Raw genomic sequence first — 26,862 nt, 5'->3', positions numbered from 1 at the left:
TTCAGAGATGGCTTTATAGGCGTACCGGATTTCCTATTCTTTACTATTATTAGCGAGGGAAGCTTGTTTACTGATTTTAATTTTGAACTGTCCTCCTTGCAACAGATTTTTCTTTTATATCAAATACATGGTATCAAATTGCTTGCAATCTCTATGCCAAACTTTTATTGGTTATAGAATAGTTGCTTCATATTTTATAGTATATATAAAAGTGAGTCTATACTAAAAATAAATAAAGAATAGAATATCAAATTCTAAAACATCTCACAAAAAGAAAAGCTAGAAATTTATTTTAAAAATCAAAATTCACTATTTATTTACAGCAATAAAGCTAAAAAATACACATATTCGATATTACCGAGTAAAATAAAATTATATTAATCAAAATCTATTACACACATACACAAGTGCAAGTTTAAATTAGAAAATGAGAAGATTAAAGTTCTTAGTAAAGTTATAATCTCCGAATTTAAAAGCTTGTCCTTTATTTTATTAATTTAATCGACTCTATTGATCGCACCATCGAAAATCTCATTCGTCTTTTTTCTGTGTTTCGCGATATTTTATAATTCGGGTTACAGGTATAAACCAAGAACGATACCACTGTCGCCCCCTCACGATTACACTCTTTTATGAGTGTACGTCAATATATCGAAAATTGTGCAAACTTATTGAAAAAAATCATCCTCCAGATATAGATTATTAAAATAATCTCCCTAAGTCAGTTGTCAATAATTGAATTGTTATCTCCAAATAGGAATGTATAAGCAACTACATATATTTTCTCACTTTTACCATGTCAAATTATATATGACATGCTTTAAGAGAAAGACGTTCGTTTATTTAAATGAATTATTCCAATTGATTCACTTATTTTTAATCTCACGTTCGGCAATAATTGGTTAGTTATTGTTCGAATGTCTATGATTTGCGTTTATTCCAATACCAAACTCCCAATGCAATATTCCATCTTTAAAACGTCAAATATGACATGCTTTTAATACATCGTACTTATAAATTTATTTTACTATAATTGGCTTGCCCAAAAAGATTAATGCCCTTTGTTCGTTAACATCGGTTCGATAAAATCTTTGATTATACATATATTGTTCCAATATTCATAATGTGCGCTGGTTCCAATAAATATATATACAGAATAATATAGCATGCAGCACCAACCCTTTCAATTCCTATATACAATATATTATCAAATCTCATGCTGTAAATTTTTATAGTGCAATGATGACCTATACTGGTATAATCTTAATGAATTCAATGTTTGATGCTGTAGAAAAGTAATATTATATATATTTTATTTATATCGATATTGCTTATTTTCCCTGCGAAACTCTAGAATATTATCGCTCGATTAATCGAACTAATTGCTGCAACATCTCAATATGAATTCATTAAGAGAAACAAAAGGTGAGAAAAACATTTACCTTGCGGAAACGGCAGTGCGTGATCGAGCGGATGCGGATGCGGATGACCGTGCGTCGCGAGCGCGAAGGGCGACGGCAAACCGGGATGTGGCGTACCCGGGTGCGGATGAGAATGCGGATGTGGATGTGTGCCGACCCCCATCGCGGGATGTCCGTGTGGGTGGTATTGATGAGGGTTTCCGGTCGAGGCGCAGGTTGTGCCTGACGCCTTCAGGTAACCCGCCATGTATCCCGCGAGGCAAGCCAGTTCACCCGCCACCGCGGCACTATTATCACGTTCCCTTATCGCGTGACCTCCTCCGCCCTGCTCGGGTTGCCACCAGCTGTTCTCCCCCCGATGAGCGGCGACGCCGTTCGCGTGTAATGATGGCCGCCTCACGCCGTCTTCCACTATCGGTGCCGGTTCTTCCGGTACCGACTCGCTGTCGCACCGACACTCCTCCACCTGTAAGGTGCGAATCCAAGTTTAGTCCAGTTTCACGCTCCTGATTTTATTGTTAATCAATTAATAATTAGATTCACTTTTTTTCATAATTCAATAACTTTGAAAAATAAAATATTCTGACAAAATTCTTTGCTTTTACTTTTAAATATTTTTTTGAGATTTTTATGAAGTATTTTAGTAGAAATATTTTTGGAAAATTAAAAAATTTTAGAATATATTATAGAAAATTGTACTAGGTATTATTCAAGATTTTAGGATTACACAAAATCGCAATTTAAAAAAACGAGAAACTCTGAAAATTAATCTATAATTTTAGAAGTCTTTAGGAAGCTTCGTTAGACATTCTAATCATTTTTTCTTAGATTGTGAAAAAATTAAATTCTGTTATCATGTTATACATATGAGAGATATGTGTGATATGTTCTCTTTGAATATATTTGAAATTATCTGAACAGTGTGACCTAGTAACGACATAAACAATAGTTTTATGTATACATCAATTTATTCAATGTTTATACTATGTTATTTATCAGCAATTTATCAATTATTTATATGATATCGAATTCGATCAATTATATATTAACAACAAAACGTCAATGTTTTGAACGAGCGATGTGTCACTCGTTTTTAAACCGTCAGATTTCGTCGTTGTTTCAATATATAGTGAAAAATTATTAGGGGAAAAAGAGTTTGAGAAAACAACTCAGCAATTATCGGTTCACGTAATATTCAACTGCTAACAATAGAAAAATCGTTACGAAAACTATGCATTGTTTTTAGAAGGGTATTGTAAGTTTAAAAGAATAATATTGAATTCGATATTTTATAAATTTTTTGAACATCTAGATATATCTTCTATAAATAAAAGACGACAAAATTGGACCCGATACAAAAATAGTCGGCCTGTGAATATAATTAACGAACGGCATACACAAAATATTTATAACATGATTTATCATCTAACTCTAGCATTATTACGTCATGGAAATCCAATTTACACTTTTATAATACCTTTTAATTAAGAGACATAGTCGTATCTTGTTCGTTAATCATTTATTTCTCTTTAGTAAGATTATAATTACTGTTCACTGGTTTACGCAATCTGATATTGATCATTATAAAAACTTGGCACCAATCTCTTCATAAAAATATCGCACTATAACATACACTTATCGAGAATCGCTTAGAATTCATGACTATATGCGAATATGTAATCACTTTATCCGTAGTCGAGATTGCTGTCTTGAAAACACGTAGTCTACTGTCAGCCGATTCTTTTGTGTCGTGACTATGTCTTTCGTCTTTCTACCTGACATTACATAGTTTTCTACAGGTCATCGAAAAACGAGAGTGGGGATGGATGCAATGGGGGAAGTTCGAGAACGAATGACTGTTCATTTCAGGCCCTTTTGGAGCAAAAGAGAGCCCGAACAGAATTCGCCAAATCCGCACAGATATTCAAAATTCAGCGTGAATTATTTGATTATAAAAATTATATTCGCTCGAAACGCAGAGAAACTGTTGCAATAAAAGTATATAAATTGTTCATGCTATAATTATCGTTTCGCATAAATTCGGATAAAATAAAGGAAAGTAAAAATACAAGCCCACATGCACGCGGCATAAATATATACCTATATATTTCCTCGGCTTTGCTCGGTTCATTCAATTTCGTTTCACTTGGGAATGCACGGAATGGACGAGAACAGTTGTGCGCATTTCGTCGGAGTCAAGGTATCGACGGCGCGGCGTCACGTGTTGAGCGGAAGTAGCCGCACGCGATGGGAAGTGTGCCGAAAAGTCGGCTTAGCCGCGTGAAACTTAACTCGGCGCTAAACGGTTAAATAAACTTTGAGACGGGTTTTTATTCGGATGGAAAAGGGGGCTAGCTCTCTCCGCGGCGCGAGGAGAGACGAGACGAGACGAGGCTGATGCACCACGTAGGAAGGTATGTTTACACGGGGGCATTATGGCGGATAATGTTTGTTATAGGCGTCTATGCCGTGCGCAGCCGGGAGAGGCGAGACTATCCGACGTTAAAAGGCCAGCTTGGTCGATCCGCTTACGGCGGATGAGGCTTAAATTGAGTGAGAGATAGTGAACTCTCTCTTGCGTGCAACGAGCACGAATAACGCGCGTGCTGCTGCACCCGATGCTCTGTCGCATGTCGTACGTGTCGTTTATAATCTAAGCGACAACCGCGCGATAATTCCGCGGATATTCCGCGTTAAGCAAGAGAGTGTTGCGACGCGCGATAAGGAATCCCATTCGGAGTCATATCTCCCTTCTGCTCGCTTCTGCTCGTATATATGCGAGGTACATCCGTTGTTTGGCCGGAAATTATTTCTACCCTCGCGTTCTTGTCTTCTATGGCTTGTAAGCTAGATGGTTAATGGCGACGTGGGAAATGCTTCGACATATATGTATGTACCTGCAAAAGTGATTATCGATTCTGAATTAAAATCGATCAGCGATCTATTCAATCATTTATACAATGAATTTCACCAAGATAATTATCGTCCCGTTACTGCTCTGATAATTAATATTTCAGGGGAAAATTCCATAAATACACGCCGTGTCATGCGACTTGGAATAATATATTTCATTGTCACTGTCATATTTACATGATTAACGAAACGAAATCTACAACCCTTTTCCTCCTTTTTGCCTCGTCATTTTTTCCCTCTATTATTCCTTGTTCGATGTTAAAGGAGTACTGTAGAAGATCATCAATAACTTTCGTGTCCCTCATGTCCCAAGGGGGCACTTTCCCGGTTAGAAAAAGTATAAGGGCAAATATTTTGCCTTCTTTTCTGCCTATAATTATTCGCAAGAAAGAAATTAGAAATGCACCTTCCTGTCTGTCCTTTTTACCCTCTATCTTCCTCGCTGAATCCAGCCTGTGTTAGACATTTTTAAAATTCCATCATTTAAATAACATCAACGCCACGTCCATCGATCGTCGAAAAATCGATCGTGATCTTATATGATTGAACGGCGGTCGATGTTGTATTTCGCTGATTTATCGCGGTGTTACTTCCGCGAAAATCGTACTAGCGACGTTAAACACCTCAAAGCTCGCGAAAGCCGATTAGCGTCGTCGCCGTCGGGACGATTTCGTTGAAATGCGAATACCGGTGGAAAAACTTTAACATCCCCTCTACGGAAGGGGTGAAGGTCCGAGCGCGATTGTTCAACGATTAAACGACATCGAGGATGATACCGCATTCCTTGAAAACGCCCGTGTCGCGTTGCGTTCGTTTATAGGTCAATCCTCTCGTGCTGCAAAAGACGATCGTAGTAATCTATGTCACCACATAGCCCCAGATATTTCCAAAGTAATCCTCTCACGTTAATTGGATTGAAAGATGCTAACAGCTGATTTCAGCACAATCTTCCTCTCTCTCGAAATAGTTGAAACAATATTCTCCCTTTCTCTTTCTCTCTCTCTCTCTCTCTCTTTTCCTTTCTCTTTGTATATGTTGTGTATCGTTAAAAATCGATCAGCAATTAATTTCTGAGTAAGACTTTAAAGAAGATTAATGAACTCAACTATGACTTCAATCAATATTCTAGAATTAATACATTCATACATTATTCAATTATAATTATATAAATAAATATACATATATCTACGTTATATTTCGACACTATATGTGAAATATATAAAACTTGGCCACATGACGAATTGATGATAAAAAATTTAATGTGTATTGCATTTCGTAAAAGAGCGCTATAAAATAGTTTTGTTTAAAAATATTTATCGATGCCAATTCTCTTCTCTTTTTACAAGCATTCATACTATTAATTATTTAGAGAAAAGATACGCTTTTTCAATTATAATTATATAAATAATGGCCACATGACGAATTGATGATAAAAAATTTAATGTATATTGCATTTCGTAAAAGAGCGCTATAAAATAATTTTGTTTAAAAATATTTATCGATGCCAATTCTCTTCTCTTTTTACAAGCATTCATACTATTAATTATTTAGAGAAAAGATACGCTTTGTGAATTATAATTATATAAATAATGGCCACATGACGAATTGATGATAAAAAATTTAATGTATATTGCATTTCGTAAAAGAGCGCTATAAAATAATTTTGTTTAAAAATATTTATCGATGCCAATTCTCTTCTCTTTTTACAAGCATTCATACTATTAATTATTTAGAGAAAAGATACGCTTTTTAAATATCGAAATCTGATAAATGCTGGCGCACAGAACATTACGTCTGTACATGTGTACATTTTGACGCTTCGAAAGCATATCGAAAGTTAATTAATTCTAGGATTAAAGGGGTTTGCTCGAGTGATAAAAATCACATTTGACTCGGCAAGTGATCTCCGTTTTATACCCGATTAGCTGCCGCTGTTGCATGGCACGAGCGTAACTCGTTACCACGCTGGAAGGGGTCCGATAAATTGAGAGGAAAAAGAAGTTAACACAGAAACTCCTTGCGAACCGGTTCGAAGGGAAGTCAGGCCGGAGAGAGTCGGCAGCGAAACGATCGCGAAAAGTCGCGAGATCTTCGATTTGCACGCCGTAAATCGAATCATTATTAAAGCGTTCCCGTACGTCGCTTCCGCTGTCCTCGGATTCATCGTTGAATGTGTAATCTCCGCGTGTATACGTCTAATGATATGGTGAATAAATATTTTATATACATGCTGTGACATGAGGAAAAAGGAGAAGTAAATGAAAAATTTCGAATAAAATTTATCTGCAATATGTGCAAGTGTTAATATCAAAATTATATTCTTTGATTTTAGGATTGGACTGTTTTTTCTTTTTTTTTTTTTTATATAAAATTATTGGCTATATTAGAAATAATATTCTGAAATTTAGGTCTTTCTATAGCGAAAAATTTAATATTTTTATCTAATATAATCATGCGAATAACATGACACGTGTTGTATATTATAAAAAAATATCTCTAAAACACAGATGAGAAATTATTAAAAAGAGAAGAGAGAGAAATATATTCAGAAAATATATTTCGAAGAAAAACGCGATACAATAACGAGAGAGACAATTTTGAAGAAAAGTGGAGCAACGTAAAAAAAACTTGATGACCACTTTCGACGAAGTAGAAATAGACGAGACATTAAAACCACTGAATTGTAGCACCTATGAGAGGGAAAGAAAAACTAGGATGGAAAAAGACGAAGATTGAGAGTGGAAAGAAATGAGGAGGACTCGTGCAGCAAGTTTGCGCAAGGCTCTCGACGAATGAGAGGAAGAAGGGGCCATGGGGGGCTAAAAAAATCCATATAAAGGTGAAAAGAGGAAAACCGGATGGGGTAACTCGTTTCGAAGGGAGAAGGAAGAGGAAGGGGAAGGAGGGGCGGAAGAAAAGGGGAAGAAGGACAGAACAAGGGAGAAAGAGAGGTGCTGCTCGTCGTGAGTTTGCGCGTTTTATTCCTCCTCCCGTATTCAAGCTCCGCCCTGATGTTTTCCCTTCTCCAGCTTCCCTATCCGCCCTTCGATTCCTCCTGAACCGCTGGTATCGTACTTTGTCGGCATCTCGCAATCCAGCCGTCTAAACAATAGATACGGCTTTTAAAAGCACGATGCATATCGAAGAATCAGGAAATTACACGAGTTAATATGTAACTTTGCTCTATTAGCTTCAAACGAATAAATTTTTAATTCTCTGACGTAATCCTCGTATTTTCAACACCGCGATTATCATCGACATCGACGAATATTATGCCGATAACAAATCGATAAATCTATACTCGTAAAAATAGAAAATTATGCTAATCGTTGGACATTTTTCTCCTTTTCAACAATAAATTATATTGTCATTCTTTTTTTTTCATTTAGGTGAATTGCCGTGTTTATTACCAAAAAAAATTTTGCTTTACCTTTTGTCGGCACTGTGTGTGCTGACAAAAGTGCCGAAAACCTTTCAAAACCCTTAAAACTTTGAATTGCTTAATTTTCTGAAAGGAGCTTTTAAACGAGTGGTAAAAAAATATTATTGTAGAAATATTCCGCCTTTCTCAACCTAAAATCCTTAGATATTGATTTGTCGGGCAAATTAGATATATTCATTGTTATGCGCACATAAATTTTTATGCAGTTCCTTTATCTGTAAATATTTTAAAATGCATTCTTGCAATGTAGTTTAAAAGTAACGTGAATTAAATCCAGTTCTCGTAACTCGACTTATAACTTAGGAACAACTTACAGAATTCTAATATATGAATCACTTAAAATATTAGTTATTTATATCTCGCAGACTCCTATATTAATATCTATATTATTTGTAATGTATGAGATTCGGTGGATAGACGAGAGTAACAGTGCGACGATTATTTCGCGGTTCGCTAAACACAGAATTTTTAATAAATCGCGAGATACAAATGCGAGACCTATAAAACGCTCGATAAAATTGCGAGATATATCCTGCAGGAAAATTGAGAAATTTATTAACGAATTTATTTTCTTCTTAGAGGAAGAGGGGAATTTAATCTATTGTAGAGATTATTCCATTTTTAAATCTTGGCCGTGACCAAGTAAAATTTGGTGCCTTGCGCACAGGTATTTAATTCTAACGAAAAAATTTTAGTTTCGTTGGGATAACGCACTGTCATCCGCGATTTGGCTCTTATTGCCTGCCTTACACTTTAAATTTATATTTATTAACGAATCTTTTCTCTGTGCATTTTTACGAACCGTTTCGTAAAATGGTCCTCGCGTCATTTACTTCATCGGTTTCATTACTTTCACTCGAATTCCAATGTCATATTCGTGCAACCGGTTTGCAAGTATTTTTTCTCCTTCGTCCATTCCACCTCGCACACTCCGATTCCTAATTCCCGGAGATATCGAGCGCGAATTATATTTTGCAAGTTAGATTCACGAGTAGAAATTCCGCGCTCCGATGTTCCGTGTCGGAGCGTAATAAATAACAAAAATATCCTCCTATAACAACGCATTATCTCGCGAATTATATCTCTCGGGTGATATCCGGGTCGAATAAAAGTTGCACATCATCGTCACTGCAAAACTTCGTATTTTCCGCAAATACATATGAACAGAAATGCAAAAACGCGCGTTATTTATCGAAATTACTTGCCTGAGCCGATACCAAATGGATGGTCATTGACAGGCGGCGATTTCACTCTGACACGGGAATATAATACACAACAATCGCAAATGGGATATACGGTGAATCGCGACGTTGGTATTTTTATGCCTCATCGTGTACCTACATACGGGACATTCCGCTGTAACTCAAGATTCGCTATAACTGCTCGTTAAATTCTAACGCTGCGTATACCCTTTCGCGATGCATCTCTACCTAATGCACACGCTCCTCTTCGTGTTAAAATTCTCGAACCGTCTGGCGTCGTTGCGAGCATGTCATTTTACGATCAGCTGGCAGCGAATGTCTTCGCGCAACGAATCTCCGACGATGTTTTCGCGGACCGCTCGATCGATCGACCAAGAGAGAAAGAGAAAGATAAATCCGAAGAGGCAAAAATGAAAACATCGATATAGACAAGCAGTGTTTTTTCAGCTGGTGGAGTATAAAAAGCGCGCGAGTCTTATACGGTCTTGGTTTTCGTCGTGTCTCTCCTGGTTCCTCGATTCTCAGAGAGGACCACGGATTCGTCCAAGAAGAGATATTCTTTTTTTCTGCCTTTTTATCTTCGCTTCACCTTCGTTTCTCTCTCGCATAGGATCATTCTCTTCTCTCGTCCCACCGCTCCCACTGTCTTCAGAGCTCACGGTCGATAATAAACGATATACGCGTCACACAGGCTCGCGAAATATTAAATACAGTCGCGCTTTTACGACGGCTCCGATGGGAAAGGGCCTTCCCGATGGGGCAGAAGAAGAAGAAGAAGAAGAAGAAGAAGAAGAAGATCAAGTGAGCGCGAGCGAACGAGCTCAGGAAGAAAAGGCCGACTTGCGGGGCGAAGAGGACGAGGGTGTTCCCCCTGCGGTCGACGAATTTATAGAGGAGAAATTAGGAGGTTTATAGAAGCTGTGCGCGGTAGCTAACCGTAGATCATCATTAGAGGCCCAACTGGGCTGCTATGCGCGGATACATATGTGCCGCGCGGGGTCCGGCCACATATTTACCACGCCAGGACGACCGACAGGTATGCCGTGGAGCACGTGTATTGGAGGCGCGGTTCCCTCGTGCGTGTACTCGGGCCTCTTCCATGGCGAGGGAATATTTTTCTTCGATGCGTTCTCCAACGCTGGAGTTCGCCATTGCCGCCACCATCGCCGCCGCGCCGCCTGCGGATGAACGCGAGCGAAGGGAGATTTCGAGAAATTGTCCACCCCGTCGTAATTGCGAAAATTATTACGAGTATTATATATTTCTAAATAATGAGGACCAAATTTATATTTTTATTAATGATACACATCAATTCCGCGTTGAGAGAAATCTCAGGGAAGTTTACACGAAAAAAAGCATATTTTCTCTACTATTTAATTAGAGCATAAGCAAAATTCGTATTGCGCGAGATAATGTTTTCGCTTTTAAGATTCTCATCGTAAATTATACGCGAGAGTCGCGATAAGCAACGAGCTGGAGCCACGAGGGGATCATATCTTTTTTCTTTTTCGTTGCATGCTAACGTGTCGTTGCGGGGAAAATAAATGTTCACATACGAAGCGCACATATAATTATTAACAGTGCACGCATAACAAAACGCGCATTGCAGCAAGCTCTCCCTGGAGAGGAGAAAGCAAGGGAAAGAGAGAGAGAGAGAGAGAGAGGAAGAGCTTTCAGTTCCATGAATTTCGAGAAAACTTACTGCATGTGGGTGGATGGGCAGATATATAGAATGCACAAAGGCTCTGGGCACGGCTGCTTTGTAAGGGTCCTAATGGACGGGTAATGATGTCGACGAAAGATTGTATGTGCGTAGTTCTATCGTCGGCGATATTATATTTGCGAAGAATTTTTGTTGGAAATTTTGCCCTGCTACAACATATCGGCTAAGTACGCGGCTTCGCTAAAATACCGTATATAAAGATCATAAAATATTACGTTTCACTGAAAATTGTGGAAAGCACGAAGCATTATCGATTATTATCGACTCATAAAAATTATACATAATTTAGGACTTTATATGTGTTATTGTAATTTATTACCTCCAAATACATATTATAAAGGTATATGTTTTAATTTGCCTCAGCGGTAATAGTCTGTATAATTATTTAACTGCGAGAGATTATGTTGATTTATTAGTTAGTTCAGTTGAATTGATAAATTAGATAATTATGAGATTTAACATTATTCCTCTCATTGACTGCTAGTGGCCTAGTGTTATCCGACATATTTACTGCACACGCTTTTTACCTATCTATGAGTGCTTAATCCAAATGTTGTAATCAATATTGTGAAAAAATTCTGGGATCTTTCAACCCCAGTAGACTTAAGTATAGTTTGCGTGTAACGGTACAACTAACAATGAGCGATAAAAGTCTAACAATCTGCGATCAGTAGGGTCTTTCAGTGCGGAATAGCGGTATATTTTTATGACCAAGTAACATACCCTTCCTCGTCGAGATGAGAGAGAGAGAGAGAAGAATTTTAAAAGAAAGAAAAAATGAAAGATCATGGAACCCATAGAGATCCCAACTATTAGATACGGTCCGACGCAATTACGAAATGTTGGTAACGCATAACGAATCATCGGTCTGTCCCGTCTATGCATCATCGTCATTATTATAATTCTTTTCGGCTTCTTCAATTAATCTCGTCGACGCTTTCATCGAATAGCGATCCATCGATAAATTCCGTTATCGCTCATCATTCGCCTTTATATGCGAATCCGTTCAATCGTAATTCGAAGGGCAACACGATCTATTTGATAGCCCCTATTAATCATTGCTTAAAATTACGTTATTATTTGTGCTATTATTTGTGGGAGAACTCGAGGGACACTTCAAGTTAATAATAGCAACACGCCACGCCTACAAACCTTTGACAACTGGTTTCCTGGGCTTTGTGGTGGTCAAGGTTGCAGATTCCGTAGAAATTTGGAAACTATGCACAAGTCCTATTGAGTAGTCACCGTCGTGTTGGAGCCATAGCCTGCGGTTCGCGGGAAGAAAAGGGTTATTATTGTGCTGACTTTTCTCCTCAATCTTTACTCAAATATGTGAATTATTTCACATTTTACTAAACCTACATATATATCACTTTGAAATTTCCTCGAGAAGAATTTATCAAAGAATATTTTTTTTCAATACATTTGATTTGGTGTTTAAATTTCCTTCCACATTCCTCCGCAATTCTCTCAAAAGTATTGCAAGTCGCATGTGTTGTGTTCATTATACACAAGAATGGAGTTCTTCCATTTCGATGAAGATTAGATGGGTTGAGTCGCGGAAAAGCGTCGTATCTGTCGTGCTTCCGCAAAGTATGTATCTCTACCTGGCCCGGTCGGAGGAGCAAGGCACAGTTCAAGGACGGTCTGCCGCAGAAACTGCTAAATCTACCGTAGTGGTAGTAAACACCATCAGTGCTAAGCCACAAATCCTGGCTTAAGCCCGAGCCTATGAATTGGTTAAAGGTCGCGTTAAACTCGGCTCTCTCTCCCGCGCTTGCTGTCAGAATCAGCAAGAGAAGAAGAAACGCGCGCGCGAGCCGCTCTTTTTCTCTCTCTCTTTTAGGTATTACTTTAGTCCCTCCGATCTCGTGCCTCGTCCCTTTTGGACCCCCTTTCTCATTCCCTCTGTCGAAGGAGAGCCTAATTGGCGGAGCCGAAAGATTCCCGAGATCTCGCTCGGATTATCACCGGTAGCTATATACACACCTATTTGCTTCCGAATGCGCGACCAAAAAATATTGTTCGACCGCTATACATCGGGGATGAGAAACGTGTATCGCCTCGGTAAGGGTTAAAGGCGCTCGTTGACGATTCTTTAAGTATCGTGGATATTGTGTGAATAGGGCGGTCCTTTGATCGTCTACCGCATCATATATACGTTCGTTTCTATGTAAAGCTCGTTAGCCAAATCCTCGGTTTTTGACCGAATGTATTACGATCGAACAAAACGAACCTCTACAGAGACACGAGATAGTAATCTCATTATTACTTGTCGAACGCGCCGCTGCGATGAATGAAAGATAGCCTATACATAGCCTCTTTCCGCATATTTTCGCCCACTCATTTTATAATACTTTCATTCATATACTTTCATATATATATATATATCAACAGGTAAAAAAATATTACTTCAAAATATGGGCGAAGATGCAAAAGAAATATTTGCTGTCAGCTTACACCTTTGTCTTGATTCACTTTTTTCAAATGTAACGCAGAGAATTTACCCTGAAAATCATCGTGAATTTTAAACAAATTTCTCTGATTAATATTTACCACAATAAAAATATTAATATCAATCGAACATATTTTATATCTTATTGTGGTAAACATTAATCAGAGAAACTACCATATTGTCCCACGATTACCACGATTTTCAGGGTAAATTCTAAGAGAAAATTCTCTTTGAATTTGGGTATTATAGATAATATACTATATAAGCGAGAACTTTTTTCGCAACTTCTAATCGCCCGAAGATTACAGAAACAATAAGATAGTGTCTCGGGGTAACAAGATTTTCCGCATTGGTAGCTGGTTTCTTATAAAGAGATCAATTGATATTCGCGAAGCGTCGGGCACGTGCTTCATGGGTCGTCGTGCGCTAGGAGCTAAAACTGAGATTACGTATCGATTAGCCAGCTTCCGTTTAATCCCACCGCACTGCAGTCCATCCGCATCCGATTTCGGGAACAAAAGAATCGTCTATCAGAGGAATTTTTCCTTCCTCATTCCGCACTCGTTAACGCGCGCACATACACACATGACGTAATATCATTATCTCGATCACGCTAAATTGATGTGCATCTTAACGATCAATAATGTCTCCAAATCCTTTTTACCAACGTATACGAAAATGTTATTTTCAATATGACTCATTTCGAAAGCATTTAAGGACATAGGTCTGCGTACAATGGGCATAACAGGTAAAAACCTTTCTGAACTTTTACAAAAGACTGACAGATTTCTAAAAGCAATTTTGACTCGTGGGAATTTAAAGAAAGAGTTTTCATTTCTGTCCAGCTACATATTTTAAAACTAGAGAGGAAAGGATTGAAGAGAGAATAGATTCTACAATAAAACGTTATCTAAAACCTGTCCGCAAATGTCCGCAATGAAAGATGAAATTCGGAGAAGGAATTTGCTATTCCGATGAAATAACCGTTCAAAATAATTTCCATACTTATGTCGCGGGAAAAAAAGCAATTTACAAGCTCTCTCGTAATATCTAGATGCTTGCAAACAGAAGAAAGAATAGATAAAAATGGAAGAAGGAGAAAGACGAAAAAAGCGATTCCATGGTGCACGCCCTGCAACCGAATTTGCTGTGCTTCTGTCAAGGTTGTACACTCACGTATATACGCGCGCGCACGCACACACACACACACACACATCAGAGAATGGGACGCGATCGCGTTTTCGACGAGGTCTCAACAATGGGGCGGCTTCGATCTCTTCGTATTCGGACACAATGCGGCGCGCTGACGTGTTTATATAGCTGCAGCACGCGGAGGGCGACGAAACGGGATGGGTACAGCGTGTAATTTAGTTATAGATCAGTTTGTTACAATTTGGCGTTTCGTTTGTACGGGCCCTGTAAACGCTGTTTACTCAGACTCCCAATGATCGACGAGTAAACGTAGTTTGTTTAGGAGCCGACGGGCCCTGATACACAGGTCACCTTCCTCTCTTTTCTTCCTCTTCTTCTTTTTTTTTTCTTTTCGTTTTCTTCTGCATTATGGACTTTTTTTAAAGATGCACGCACGTCGAAAGAGAAATATTGCGCGAGAGTTAGCTGTGATGTGTGATACAGATTTTAATACATATCACAGTTAAATATTACAATAAAAATAAAAATAAAATAGAAAATTTATATTTTTGACATTTCGATTTCATTATATGATAAATATTTAAATCTTCGAAATTTTGAAGTCTGTAGCAAAATTTTCTTTATCTTTTAAATTATTTATTAGAATATGCAGAATTTAAAATTGTTCTCTCTGTGGTTCAAAAATATTAGATTAATGATGTTTCACAAATCTTTCAAAAATGATTGACATGTTCGATTTAAATAGAAGAGAACTCTTAATCTTTTGACTGTAATTTCCATATAACTTTTAAATAGGATCAACGTTATGTAACAAACAGCTAATCCTTCTTTTCCCAAAGATCCGCTTTGAGGATGTCAACAGGATACAGTAATTGACTTTTTATATATGTTACTTTAGAGTTTTTTAACACACGCTAAATGAAAATTTCGTAAAATTTCCTATAGCAATTCTATTGTAATATTGTTATTTCCTTTTTACCATTTTTTTGGAGAAAAGAACAATTCTCTCTATCTATTATACAGAAACTTTAAGAATTTAAAATCTTACAATTAGTTATTATTAATATAAAATATAATTCTTTAATTCTCTTAATTATCTCTTTCAAAACATCTTCAAAGTATTATCAACAATACATTGTCTTTTTGAAAACTCGAAAAATACTGAAACTCGAAACTATACGAAATTTTTTTTTGCAAAGACGACTTTCTCTGCAATCTCGTATCGAATTGCATGTTTACGCAGCCAAGAATTGCCTGCATCAAAAGTGACAAAAGCGCGATAAATAAAAGGGAGACACACGTGGTGACGTGGTGACGTGAAACTTCTGGATTGAGGTGCGACAGATATATATAATTTCAACTCGACACAATGTCCACAATCTACCTGTCGGAACCGATCCGGGCCAAGGGAAAGAATCAGGTAGAAGAAACACAGTTAGACTTTCACAAATTCACCGATGTTTCAATGGAATTTTCCTATCTGTCATTGTCATTATATCGGTGTCGACAGATATAATTTATTTCACAAAGTCTGTGATATTATATTTTTCAAAACTATAAGTATCAAAAATATCTTTCTTCGCAAATTATCGTAAAATAAGAAAGAAAAATTTAGGGAATGTGACAACTGTTGATCATACAAATACGTTGAGAGGGACAATTTTCTTTGTACAAAACCTTGAGAAAAATTCGGGTAGAACGTAAGACGCTACGGACGTCCTGATACATGCCCAGGCTTGTCTCGGAGCCTTTTAACCATTTGACATCGGCGACACGTAGAATACATTCTGAGGGCGTCCCTAAGGTGCAGATTCCATCTCGCGCGTCAACCTGTCCGGTCGCCTCGTTTCTCGAAAGCTGACCGCGACGAGCATGCGGACATGTTCGAGTATTCGAGGCGAACGGATGATTCCTTTTGCTGGCTGCTCGATCTGCCGACGGAAAATGTTTTTTTCTTCTTCTTTTATTCGGTCAAAATTGGAATAAAGATATAACAGCGCGTAACGGATATGTCGTACTCCTCTGAAATCGATCGCATTTGATCCGGTTTCGAGCACTGACCGAGTCTTTCCACAACAGGTTGCACTTTTCAAGCCTGTCACATCGTATTGATAAGCGTGATATTTCACGCGTTTGACACTTTTATATATTTCAATTGTAATTTTTTGGATTTTAACTTATCGAAGCTCTTAAACCAAATCTTATTGTTTCTCTTTCTCGAACCGTATTAAGTGAGAAAAATAAAAAAAATTTAATGTATAAGTATACTTGTCTTGGTAGATAATTTCACATAAATAATATTTTCATCTGCGGGATGTAATTCTTTTTTTTTTTTACACACGTTTTATTCTTTATTAAGATGAGCGGCGAAATCGTCAAAAATTAACAAAAATTCCAGAGGCCCAAATGTGGAAATGACTTCCTACAAACATTCTTAGATTAGATTCCATCTCACGCGTCAACCTGTCTCCGGCGTCCTCTGAAAAGGAGACCAGAGACAAGGCCGCGTGAACACGAATCGAGGTGGAATCAAGAAGACGGTTTCTCCATCTGCATCCAAGAGAAATGCCAGAGAGCCAATCACGCGTTCAGAGACTCCTCTCGCTTCGTTCGCGCGCGTTTGTCGTGTGTATATTTTTATATCTGTTCACAGATATATATAGGTATACTCAAAATTCTCTCACAGATATATGCATCTGTGACAAGTGACAACCTATTTTCCCCAAATAATTAAAGTACCGATTGCTCCGACACATATGATCCCCAAATAATTAAAGTACCGAACGCTCCAATACATATAATCTCACCTATTTGCGGCTTTAAATGCATTTGCAGTCAATAGCAATATCAATTTTGTATCGTTCGCGTGAACAATTTCTCTGGTGACTAATCAAATAAATTTTCTGTGACAACACAGTTCCTTCTATCGGATAATTTACATCGATAAAAATAATGAAAAAAGAAAGAGATTATATGAGAGATAATTCCCAATTGTACTATGAAAGCTACTCATTGAAATTCTTTCCATGGCGGCTGCGAAAATGACGATAGGACGAGCTTGCAACCGGACATATCGAACTGCCTATTTTCACGGTTGGTGACGATCCGAGTATTGTTGCAGAGTACGTCGTCGGTTTATGAGGTTTCGGCAGGGTGGTAGAGGAGTTTCCTGCGCGCAAAGATTAGCACTCCCAATGGGATTAAACGGTCCTTTTCTCTGTGACGCGTATTGCGCCACGTGTGCGCCAGAAGGAGAGCGAGTATCGACTGAAAGCGGCCCTACGTTCTGACAGGCTGTGGCGAAGCCTTCATGGGGGGTTCCCCATGACTGCTCCTCCAGGGACTTCTATTATCTCCCCGCATACTTAATTACTGACAAACGACTCGTTTATTGCTGAAGATAACTAAGACTCCGTCTCTGATCGGACCGCTAATAGAATACTGAGATTTTATCTGCTATAATCGAAAGAGGAGAGAAATTCCCTTGACGCGACAATATGGATGCGATTCATTTTTCGTCTATTTTTGAACTTCGATAAAATTAAAATTAGGGCGACCAATAATTAGCAATCTGAGAAAATTGAAGATTATTGAACATTTTTAATTTTGTGTATATGAGATAACTAAATATTATATAGTTATTATCATTTAATCGTTTAACAAAACTACCGTCAATACAAATATTTTATAAGTTTAGATAAAAAAATGAGATAAAACATTATTCTGTGTTATATTTCTTGAACTACGAATGCATTGATCATGCTGTTGTCACAAATATTGTCGTTACGATCGAATATTTTATTGCTCGGGAGTCGAAACAAGTACGCGAAGGATTAAATAGATGCGCGAGAAAAGCGTCCATACGTCCGGTTCTCACGAAGGGATCGTCGAACTGGACAATGAATCCGAGAACGTAGAGATTTATAGTCCTGCCAGGACGAGTGAATGGAGTCTGAATGGATGCCCACCCTCCACTACGTCACGACTTTCGCCCCTTAAAATGGCCCGAATTAATTTATATTTCCTGCTCGAGGTATCGGAGTACCCCTCGCGCATCAGGTGATTCAGCTAAGTCGCGTTGAGGGAGTTTCTTAAAAGACGTTATCGAGATGCGGGAGAATCTAAGTCACTTATCTAGGATCATTCGGATAGTGATCCGCTCCATATATGGCTCTGAATTTCATTCATAGACCAGCGTGACTCGTGACTAGCTCTGACAATGAATGACACTTAATGAGATCTCTGTATCGATCTTGGAAAGACGAATTGATGCCCCTATTGATGATTTAACCCAGAAGAAAATATGTGTAGACATAAAATAATTATATATTTTAATTAATAATTTTATCATCTTTATCACGACATTAAAAATAAAATGTACAAGCTCTAAAATTATCATGAAGAGAGTAATAGTTGTGATTATTAACCACTTTTGATTTTACTTGAAAACAGTAGCATCATTTTAAAACAATTTATCGTAAATTATTCATTTGCGTTATGAATTATGAAACTCGATTCAAGCCTTTAAATCGCTTCGAGAATTCGAGTCTCACGTTTGAAAATGACATAATGTATAAAAGCAGTAACTTGAAATGGAGGTACTCACTTGTAATTCGATACATCTGTCACGCAACATGATTGAGACAAAAACTCCGGATATCTCTGCTAAAAGTATGCGTGTGCATCTAGTCTTTATCTAGATATTCAATTATCGATGGTCATGTAAAATGGGCCGGAATTCTTCGTAGCAGCTCCTGAATCCAGGATTGCTTTGCTGGATCAGAGTTCGTTATCGTTCAGATTTACGGTGGAATAATTGAACAGACGTCTTACGCAGATCATACGACGGCAAACTCGAAATCAAACCGGTTTCAATCCGAATAACCGCGACTGGTCGTCATCATCATCGTCGGCAACGGCGACGAATCGGTCCGCAATTTCCATTAAGTGGTCGCCGATTTACATGAGTCTTAAAATATTTCCTTGTCGTGTCGGAAAATAATCGGACCTAATGAAGAATGTTTTAAAAAAGAAGTGACGTCTGTAGCGATATAAAATGAAAATTTGCGTCTCTGTAACATCTCTGTGGATGTTAATAGTAAATGTCTTGAATATTTATGATTTCTCTCTTTATTAGTTAACGTTCATTGAATACAAGATTCATGTATAAAAAATGAACACTAATTTCATAGTGTGCTAAATATTGTTAACAATACACACATATACATACATATACACTGTGCAAATATGTATCAGATTCCATGAACGTTAGAAACTAATCCTTCTCTAAGAAATTTTGATAAATTTTTCAAATAGCTGTAGTCTCATTTTATAAATTTACGTTACGCCAATTTAATTTCCGCGATGTGATAGACATTTAATATTCGATGGATAATTAATATTAATTACTCAATATGTGATGAGATGATAAATTTCAAGAAACGACAACATAATCATGATAGATTTTCTCGATACTCACAATATTTGTTATTTGGACAATAGGGCGGACATTCGGGCAATGAAAAAGAAATATTCTTTTGCGGATGGAACAGTCGAGGAAAGAAATAATTCCGTCGAGATTAGTGACATTTTTGCGGTTTCTTTAGTGGAAAAACGATGTAAACTCCGAGGGAGATTTCATCTAGAGAACCTTGTCACGACCCTTGACGACTGACGCCTGCGGTGCGAGACAGCTACTTAACGTATCCTGTCTGGCTCCTCCCGCCCTTTTGAAGCGCGCACTCCTCCGGTCCCCGTTTCTTGAATGAATGTACCTTTTTGTACTTTGCATCACTTAACGCTTCGACGCACGCTTTCAGAAGGCTAGTATTTTCGGCGAAAACGTGCAGCCGTAGCAAAAAAGGACAGACCGCAGAGACAGGGCGTGTTGCAGGCATGAGGTTATTAGGTCTCTATAGCCACAAGAGAGGGTAAACCGGGGATGAGTTTCGGACATCTTGTATAGAAAAATCTTCGATACCTTTGGGATTTCTATGTTCAAGCATTCCATTTGTCACAACCGCCAAAATACGAAAATAAATTATACACAGCGCCCTAAGCGGTATATATCATATACGACAATACGAATTATAGATTCCCTCTCGCAATAATTTTATGCAGATTTAATTAGTATAAAATAATGTATGATATTTAAAACAGAAGACAGTGAAAAGCGTTCTATATAACACAAATTATAAAAAGATATACATGGGATATATTTAAATAAGTGCGAAAAATGTTAGGCTATAGAGGGAGATAAAAATTAAATGTTTATTTAATAAAAATATTAAATATTCTTTTTATTAGTGAAAAATATCCACAAATTTTCATATTTTTTAATTTATCCAAAATTTGAGAAAACAAATATAATGTAACTCCTCAGGGAGGGATATAAGAGAGTATACGTTTATATAACAAACCTCCCTTATAATTTTCGACAAAGAATCATCTCCTAAAATCTTTCGCACGTATTCAAATACATCCTGTATAAAACAAACGATACACAAAAAAAATGAATATAGATACAAACTTCTAAATACAAATTGACGCATAAAACGATTCGTGAGATACGAAATCCATTCGATTACGCACCGCAATTTTTCATCATCGTGTTTCATTCGCGGTACACCCTCCGCAAAATCGTCACCGCGGGTGCGATCCTTCGGGCGTTTCACGCCCGGGCGAGCCGAAAACCGACGAGCGTAATAAAGCCACCCCTTCGGTAAACCATCACCACGCGGCATATCCGCCCGTCCATTCATCCATCCATCCATCCATCCATCCATCCATCCATCCATTCGACAGACTATGAGAGGCAGCGTCGCGCGATAATGGTCCCGGGATGTTGTTTCCTCTCCTATGTCGCCGAGATCGTCGCGTGGACGAGAAGCGAAAGACTTTTCGATTCTCATTTTGGACACGCCTCGGCAAATTACTTTACAATGCCTCCGCACGCTGTACTTCCGCGTCTCCCTCTGGACTTCCATCTCGTTTCTTCAAGTTCTCTGCGCTTTCCTCTCTCTCTCACTCTCCGCAGCTTTCCACCGCGGAGCCGCGCGCGCTAATGCTCCTCGTATTTTCTCTCGTCCGAGCCGCCCTTACTTCATCCCTCCGGCGCGCCCTCGCGGCGGAGGATGCTTTTAGAAGGCATTAGACGGGGCGCTCACGGTTCGTCGCCCGTAGTCGCTCCGCATTAAGGATCCACGCTCGGTGTGCTCGACACGATATCTCCCTTCTCGTTCGATCCTCCACCTTGGAGTGTGTGCTGGTATGTGGGCGGCGGTAAGCGATTCGCATGCTGATATATAATTCGATGACTCGAATCGCGCGAGTATAGGTACCCGTTGACGGAGAAACGCGCCGCGATGCCTTTCGGAGCGTGTCGAGAAAAAAAAAAAAGATGCGCTCTAATCCAGCCAATTTATCTTCTTATTTATATTTATATTCATATTCTTGCGCAATTGTGATTAATACTGTCTTATATTATAAAATCGTATACAGGCGTCTCTCTGCGCGTTCAATGGTATAATCGCAACGTGAGAATGTAATCTGTGATTAAGTTTCATTTAGACACACTCGCGAAAGCTCTTATGCATCTTTGACATATTTTTTTAATAATCACGAAATTTAAACACTCAATTTGATATATGATTGCCAGCAAGCAGTTTCCAACTTTTTATTCTTCCTAAATAAAAATTAATAAAATCAGATTTGTTGTTGGGGCTATGTTTTCGCATGCAGAGCAGAGAGAGAGAGAGAGAGAGAGGTCAAGGTCATTAGCCGCGGTGCGAAGAAGAGACATATCCATATAGGCGACGGCACATCGGTGGCACAATCCTTAATTAAGGGATGAGGCACCCGGTGGCCCGAGTCGCAAACTACGCTCGTAAATTCTTCGGCAAACGTATGCAAAAGGTAAAAGTCCAGGAGGGCGCGGGGAGGGCAATCGAAATAGAAAGGATGACAGAGGAAGAGGGTGAGGGAGGGCGAGGATATGCCGGGATGACTCCGACAAACGTACAGTCCTCGTAAGAAATCCGTGTCCATATATGAGCATCTTTGCTCGAGAAGAAATAATTATACTTGTTGATGGAATTTTTTTCGGCAAGCATTTTTATCCTGCGATTAAAATTGTACTTGACATTTCCACGTGCATTTAACGGCTCTTGACAAACACCTGAGAGATATATTGTATTAATGAAACTCGGACAGACGGCGGGATAAGGCTAGGATTTAACGCTAAACAAAGTATAAATGAATAAGCTTTTAATTCGCCTCTAATTCATGAAAGTGTATGTCACATTGAGACTGTCGCTGTGTATTTTTTTACTTGAGAACCCGGTTTATAAATTATTAAGTGTAAAATTTTTCAACAGAGGAAGAGAAGAGAGAGGAACGTAAATACAGATAACCGTTGGAATTAACCTCACCCAGTATACTAATTAGCATGGCCGACTAGTTCTACGGTTCTATGGTTCTGTGCTTCTCGACTTGACTTGCATAGCAATGCGATTACATAATCATTTCTACACTGATTGGCTTTGGCGGGTCCAAACAAATGTGCGTTCTAAACTAGTGTGCCCTCAACACATTCCCAAGTGACAGCAATTTGCACCTAATTAATCTTGTATATTTATTGCATCAGATTTATAAATTATGAACTGCGCGGTTATTGCGTCTCGTACAACTCTATATGAATTCTAACTCCTTAGTACACATCTAATCTTTAGATCTAATCTTTAGATCCTGTAATTTATAAAATTAATCAAAACTCGAAATATTTCGAGGAAAAACCGTCTTCGCGTACATTTATCTCAACAAAGGCTCGTCATAAAGAGAGGCTCAAGTTGCCAAGCGAGAAATCTGAAAATCCCATAAAATCTCTCGCGATCGCAAAAAGCAAAACCAAGAAATTTACGTCACCATCTGGCTTTTTCCAATCACACGATTCAACGCCCACGATTCTATATTGAGCAAAAAGGATATTCGTATATACCTACCCGAGAGGATTTTCATACGCTATGCGAAAAATTTGGACATAAGTGCGAACTGTCTGGCAATGGATACGGTCTCCTCCAGGAGAGACCTTATGGTGTTGGCTGTACCCCGTACGCGGCACCCTGGGTCTATATATAGATGTGGGACAAACGCGCACACCTATAAAGGGTATCCAGCGTGAGCGTGGAACGAGCCTTGAGCATATCATGGTAGGAATGGAATATGGGATGGCACCGGAGATGACACATGGTCCGGCCGCCGGTTGCGCGTTCTGCACCGAGGACTCCACGACGAAGAGAGAAAGAGGTAGAGGCTATCCAGAAGTGCGACAGAACGTGTCGAAGAGTGGAGGTGAAAGAGTGAGAAGGTGAAGGAGGAAACGGAAGGAGGGAAAAGAGGGAGATCGGTTAGCTCTCTGCCGCAAGCCGTCGGCGCGAGAGCACAGTAGCGGCAAATACCCATAAATATAAAATATGTCCCTCCTTTTCACCCTTTTGCACGCACACCGACGCGTCTCCCTCTCCCACCCCGTAATATATCGATAACCGTGTACACGCATCTCTCCACCGAAGCGGCGAGTTTCTTCTCACTCTCTCGCTCTTCTCTTCGCCCTGTTCAGGAGAATCGTGCTTGTTCTCTCCGGTCGTACCTTTTTTCCAGCGGCTTTTTCTTCGGTTCTTCTCGCTCTCTCGCCGCTATCCAGCCTCAACACCTTTGTGTACGGCATTCCTTGCTTCTTCTTTCTTCTCACTCTCGCCCCGTCTAGCCACGTCTTTCCAATTTCTCATCACCTTTCTCTTTCCTCCTGATTGCGCCAACTATCGGACTCTCGTTCGTTATCTTTGTAGAGAAGATTCAGCGCGGTAGACGTATCTTTTTTTTTTCTTTTTTCATCTGCCGTTAGTGCTCGCACAGTTGTGATCTACACCTGAGAAGGGAGAGTGAGAGCGACCTTCCTTTCCCTTCTCTGTCTCTCTCTCTCTGTCTTGGCAATCTCTGTGCTTCTGCTCGCCGCGATTGTGGGAAGCTGCGAATGCCTCCGTGTGCGCATGCGACGGTCGCCTTCGACATTGATTAATCAGGTAATTAATTGATGGAGAGCTCCTGAGAAGCCGCTGCTTCTCCTGAGAAAGGCGCAGTAAAAACGAAAACTCTCTTCGAACTGGTTCTCCGTTCCATTGAGAGTGTCGCGCGTGCGAAAATTAACGAGACGATTCATTATTTTGCGTTTGTGACAAATCCGTAGTTTTTCAACAGACACGATGCAGATCTCTGCAAAGTGGTGATTTCAACATTAATTTCTTTTTACAAAGATCACATTTTATTCATCTACAAAAAAATACAGCGTTTCCCAGCTGCGATGATGTCCAAAGAATATTCGAAAATGATGATACGATATTATCAAATCTAATAATGTTATATTGTGAAAATGTAGGATGGAGCATCAATCACTTTAGAATCAAAACTTTTGTTCAATTAAACAAAAAAATATGTTTGAGCATAACAAATAATCTGACGAGTAATTTAAACGAGGAATAAGCGATCATTTTATTCTCCAAATTCATTTCACATTCATTTATATAAATAATATTGTAATATTAAACGTAACCGCGTGCAAGACGTCCATTGTTGCATATATATGTAAAGCAAAAAAATAATAAAAAATTGACAGATTTAAAAAACAAAGTATTGTCTTCGAATTACAATTAACGTATGCACATGATGCAACACGAGATGCAACACGAGAGCGCGCAGAAAAATCATACTTATGTTAGGCTAAGCTCTTAGGCTAATGTTTCATTGGTAATATGCGAGAATGTACCTCGAACTCTCATTGAATAGATTCATTTCTTTCCTTCTTCGAAAGAACTCCAGAAATTCCGATAATTTGATCGTCGTGTCCGAAACTCATGATACGATAAGAGAAATGTTAGACTTACAATTATATTGTGTGTAGACGTGTTTGCGATTTATAATCACATGCAAATATAGATGTGCCTTCTAAAGGAAATGGTCATTTTAACATTAAACGCAGTATACTTTCAAGGATTCTCCCTGAAATACAATCCAGATGCATTTTGTATCCTACGTCAGGTGTCCTCTAACAACTTCTAATCTTTACAGCTTGGCATCTCGCACGCATTCTCGCACATCCACTTTGAAACATGTGTTCCTTTAATTTTGTATTTGTTAATTGTATATTAATCCATTAATTCTTTCGAGTACACTGATTTCATGACATGTTTACAGCACATATGTATGTGTTTATATAAATGTGCAACAAGTAGTCTTGAAAAATATTTTCTTGAAAAACACAAATATCTTACAAACTGATAAAAATTGATTATACTGAAATAAATAGAGAAGAATCTTTTAAAGGCCGAATAAAACTTTTCATCTTAGGCATGGATAAATTTTTATCTTCCGCGTGGTAAAGAGATTAAAGAGAATTCGAAAAGAGAAGGCTAGTCACTTTACGATAATATTTTGTCCGCGAATAAGGTAACACGGAAAAACAAAGCTATAGGAGGAATATATCGTCCGACGCGATGCGTCCGTCCACATATTTTCCTGCTCTTTCATCCGACTATATTATATCGCTCGTTTCCCTTATGATACGGTTTGCAACCGGCGCGAGGATACATTAGCAGGTGCATGTCCACATGGACGTCCAATAATAACCGACGGTGAATCGATCCGCGTCAGAGAGAGAGAGAGAAAGAGAGAAAACCTGCAATCGCGGAACGCGATTTAGCAGGCCGCAATGACACACGTCCAGTTTTGTCGTTGTCACTATGCTTAGGGTACACGTATCCGCGCAGGATCGCAGGTGAAAAAAGGGGAAAAAAGGCGAGAAAAAGCGAGGTGAAAAAAGAAAGAGAGAAAAAGGAGGCAACTAGCCGTCGTATGAGAAGAAATCCCGGTGAGCGAAGCCGAAGGACGACGAAGCGGAGAAGCAGAACGACGACGAAACCCGTTCTCATTATTATATTCATATTCAGGCACGATGGGGCGAACCCTCCCCCTCGTGTCCTCCTTATCTTTCTCTCTCGGTCTTCCACGAGCCTCCGAGGTCCTCTTCCTCTCTACGGGCTACTCCTCGTGCGAGGCTCTCACTCGCGTAGAAGAGAGGCGGTATAGATATAGCGGTATAAAAATCTCTATAAAAAGTTGAAAAGTGCCGCCGCCGGAGTTGAGGGGCGACAATGGATGAAATATGCCGCTCCGTTCGACCCTACTGGGAGCCTTAAGGTGCCGGACACCTCCTTACACCTGCGCGCGCGCGCGAGTCCTCGGCGTATTATAGCGCCTTATTATAAACCGAGCCGACGGTTTCGGAGAGAGAGAGAGAGAGCATCTCGCCTATCCACGAAATCGATGCGGCCTTCTACCTAAAATTATTCCCGCTGGCCCGCGAGACTGCGAGGCGTTCGCGGCGATTCCGTGAAATTCCGGGCTCTCTTTCCCTTGCAAAAAAAAAAAATAACTTGTCTCTACTCTACCTCTTTCTTTCCTCCGTCTGCCTGTGTCAAGATACTCCTCTATGTTGTGTGATA

General features: G+C 39.1%; 1 protein-coding gene and 1 long non-coding RNA gene across 4 annotated transcripts in view; one reads left to right on the top strand and one right to left on the bottom strand.

The window, feature by feature from the left end:
* LOC146724290 (uncharacterized) overlaps positions 1-26,862 on the top strand; it is a 93,012-nt gene that overhangs the window by 46,076 nt on the left and 20,074 nt on the right. The gene's annotated exons all lie outside the window — the stretch shown is intronic.
* LOC114929364 (uncharacterized) overlaps positions 1-26,862 on the bottom strand; it is a 50,501-nt gene that overhangs the window by 16,219 nt on the left and 7,420 nt on the right. For 2 of the 3 annotated variants that reach the window (XM_085480119.1, XM_029300923.2), the window contains exon 2: positions 1,443-1,887. In XM_085480119.1, coding sequence (XP_085336245.1) covers positions 1,443-1,668 — 226 coding nt within the window. In that variant the 5' untranslated portion in view covers positions 1,669-1,887. Of the gene's footprint in view, positions 1-1,442; positions 1,888-26,862 lie in introns of those variants that run through there. The other variant, XM_085480120.1, reaches the window with a different exon arrangement.

This window comes from Nylanderia fulva, unplaced genomic scaffold, assembly GCF_048542155.1.
Source record: "Nylanderia fulva isolate GAGA-0341 unplaced genomic scaffold, ASM4854215v1 Scaffold14, whole genome shotgun sequence".
In the NCBI taxonomy this organism is placed as follows: Eukaryota; Metazoa; Arthropoda; class Insecta; order Hymenoptera; family Formicidae; genus Nylanderia; species Nylanderia fulva.
The sequence above is the reverse complement of the archived record's forward strand: the minus strand, read 5'-3'. Positions and strand labels throughout refer to the sequence as shown.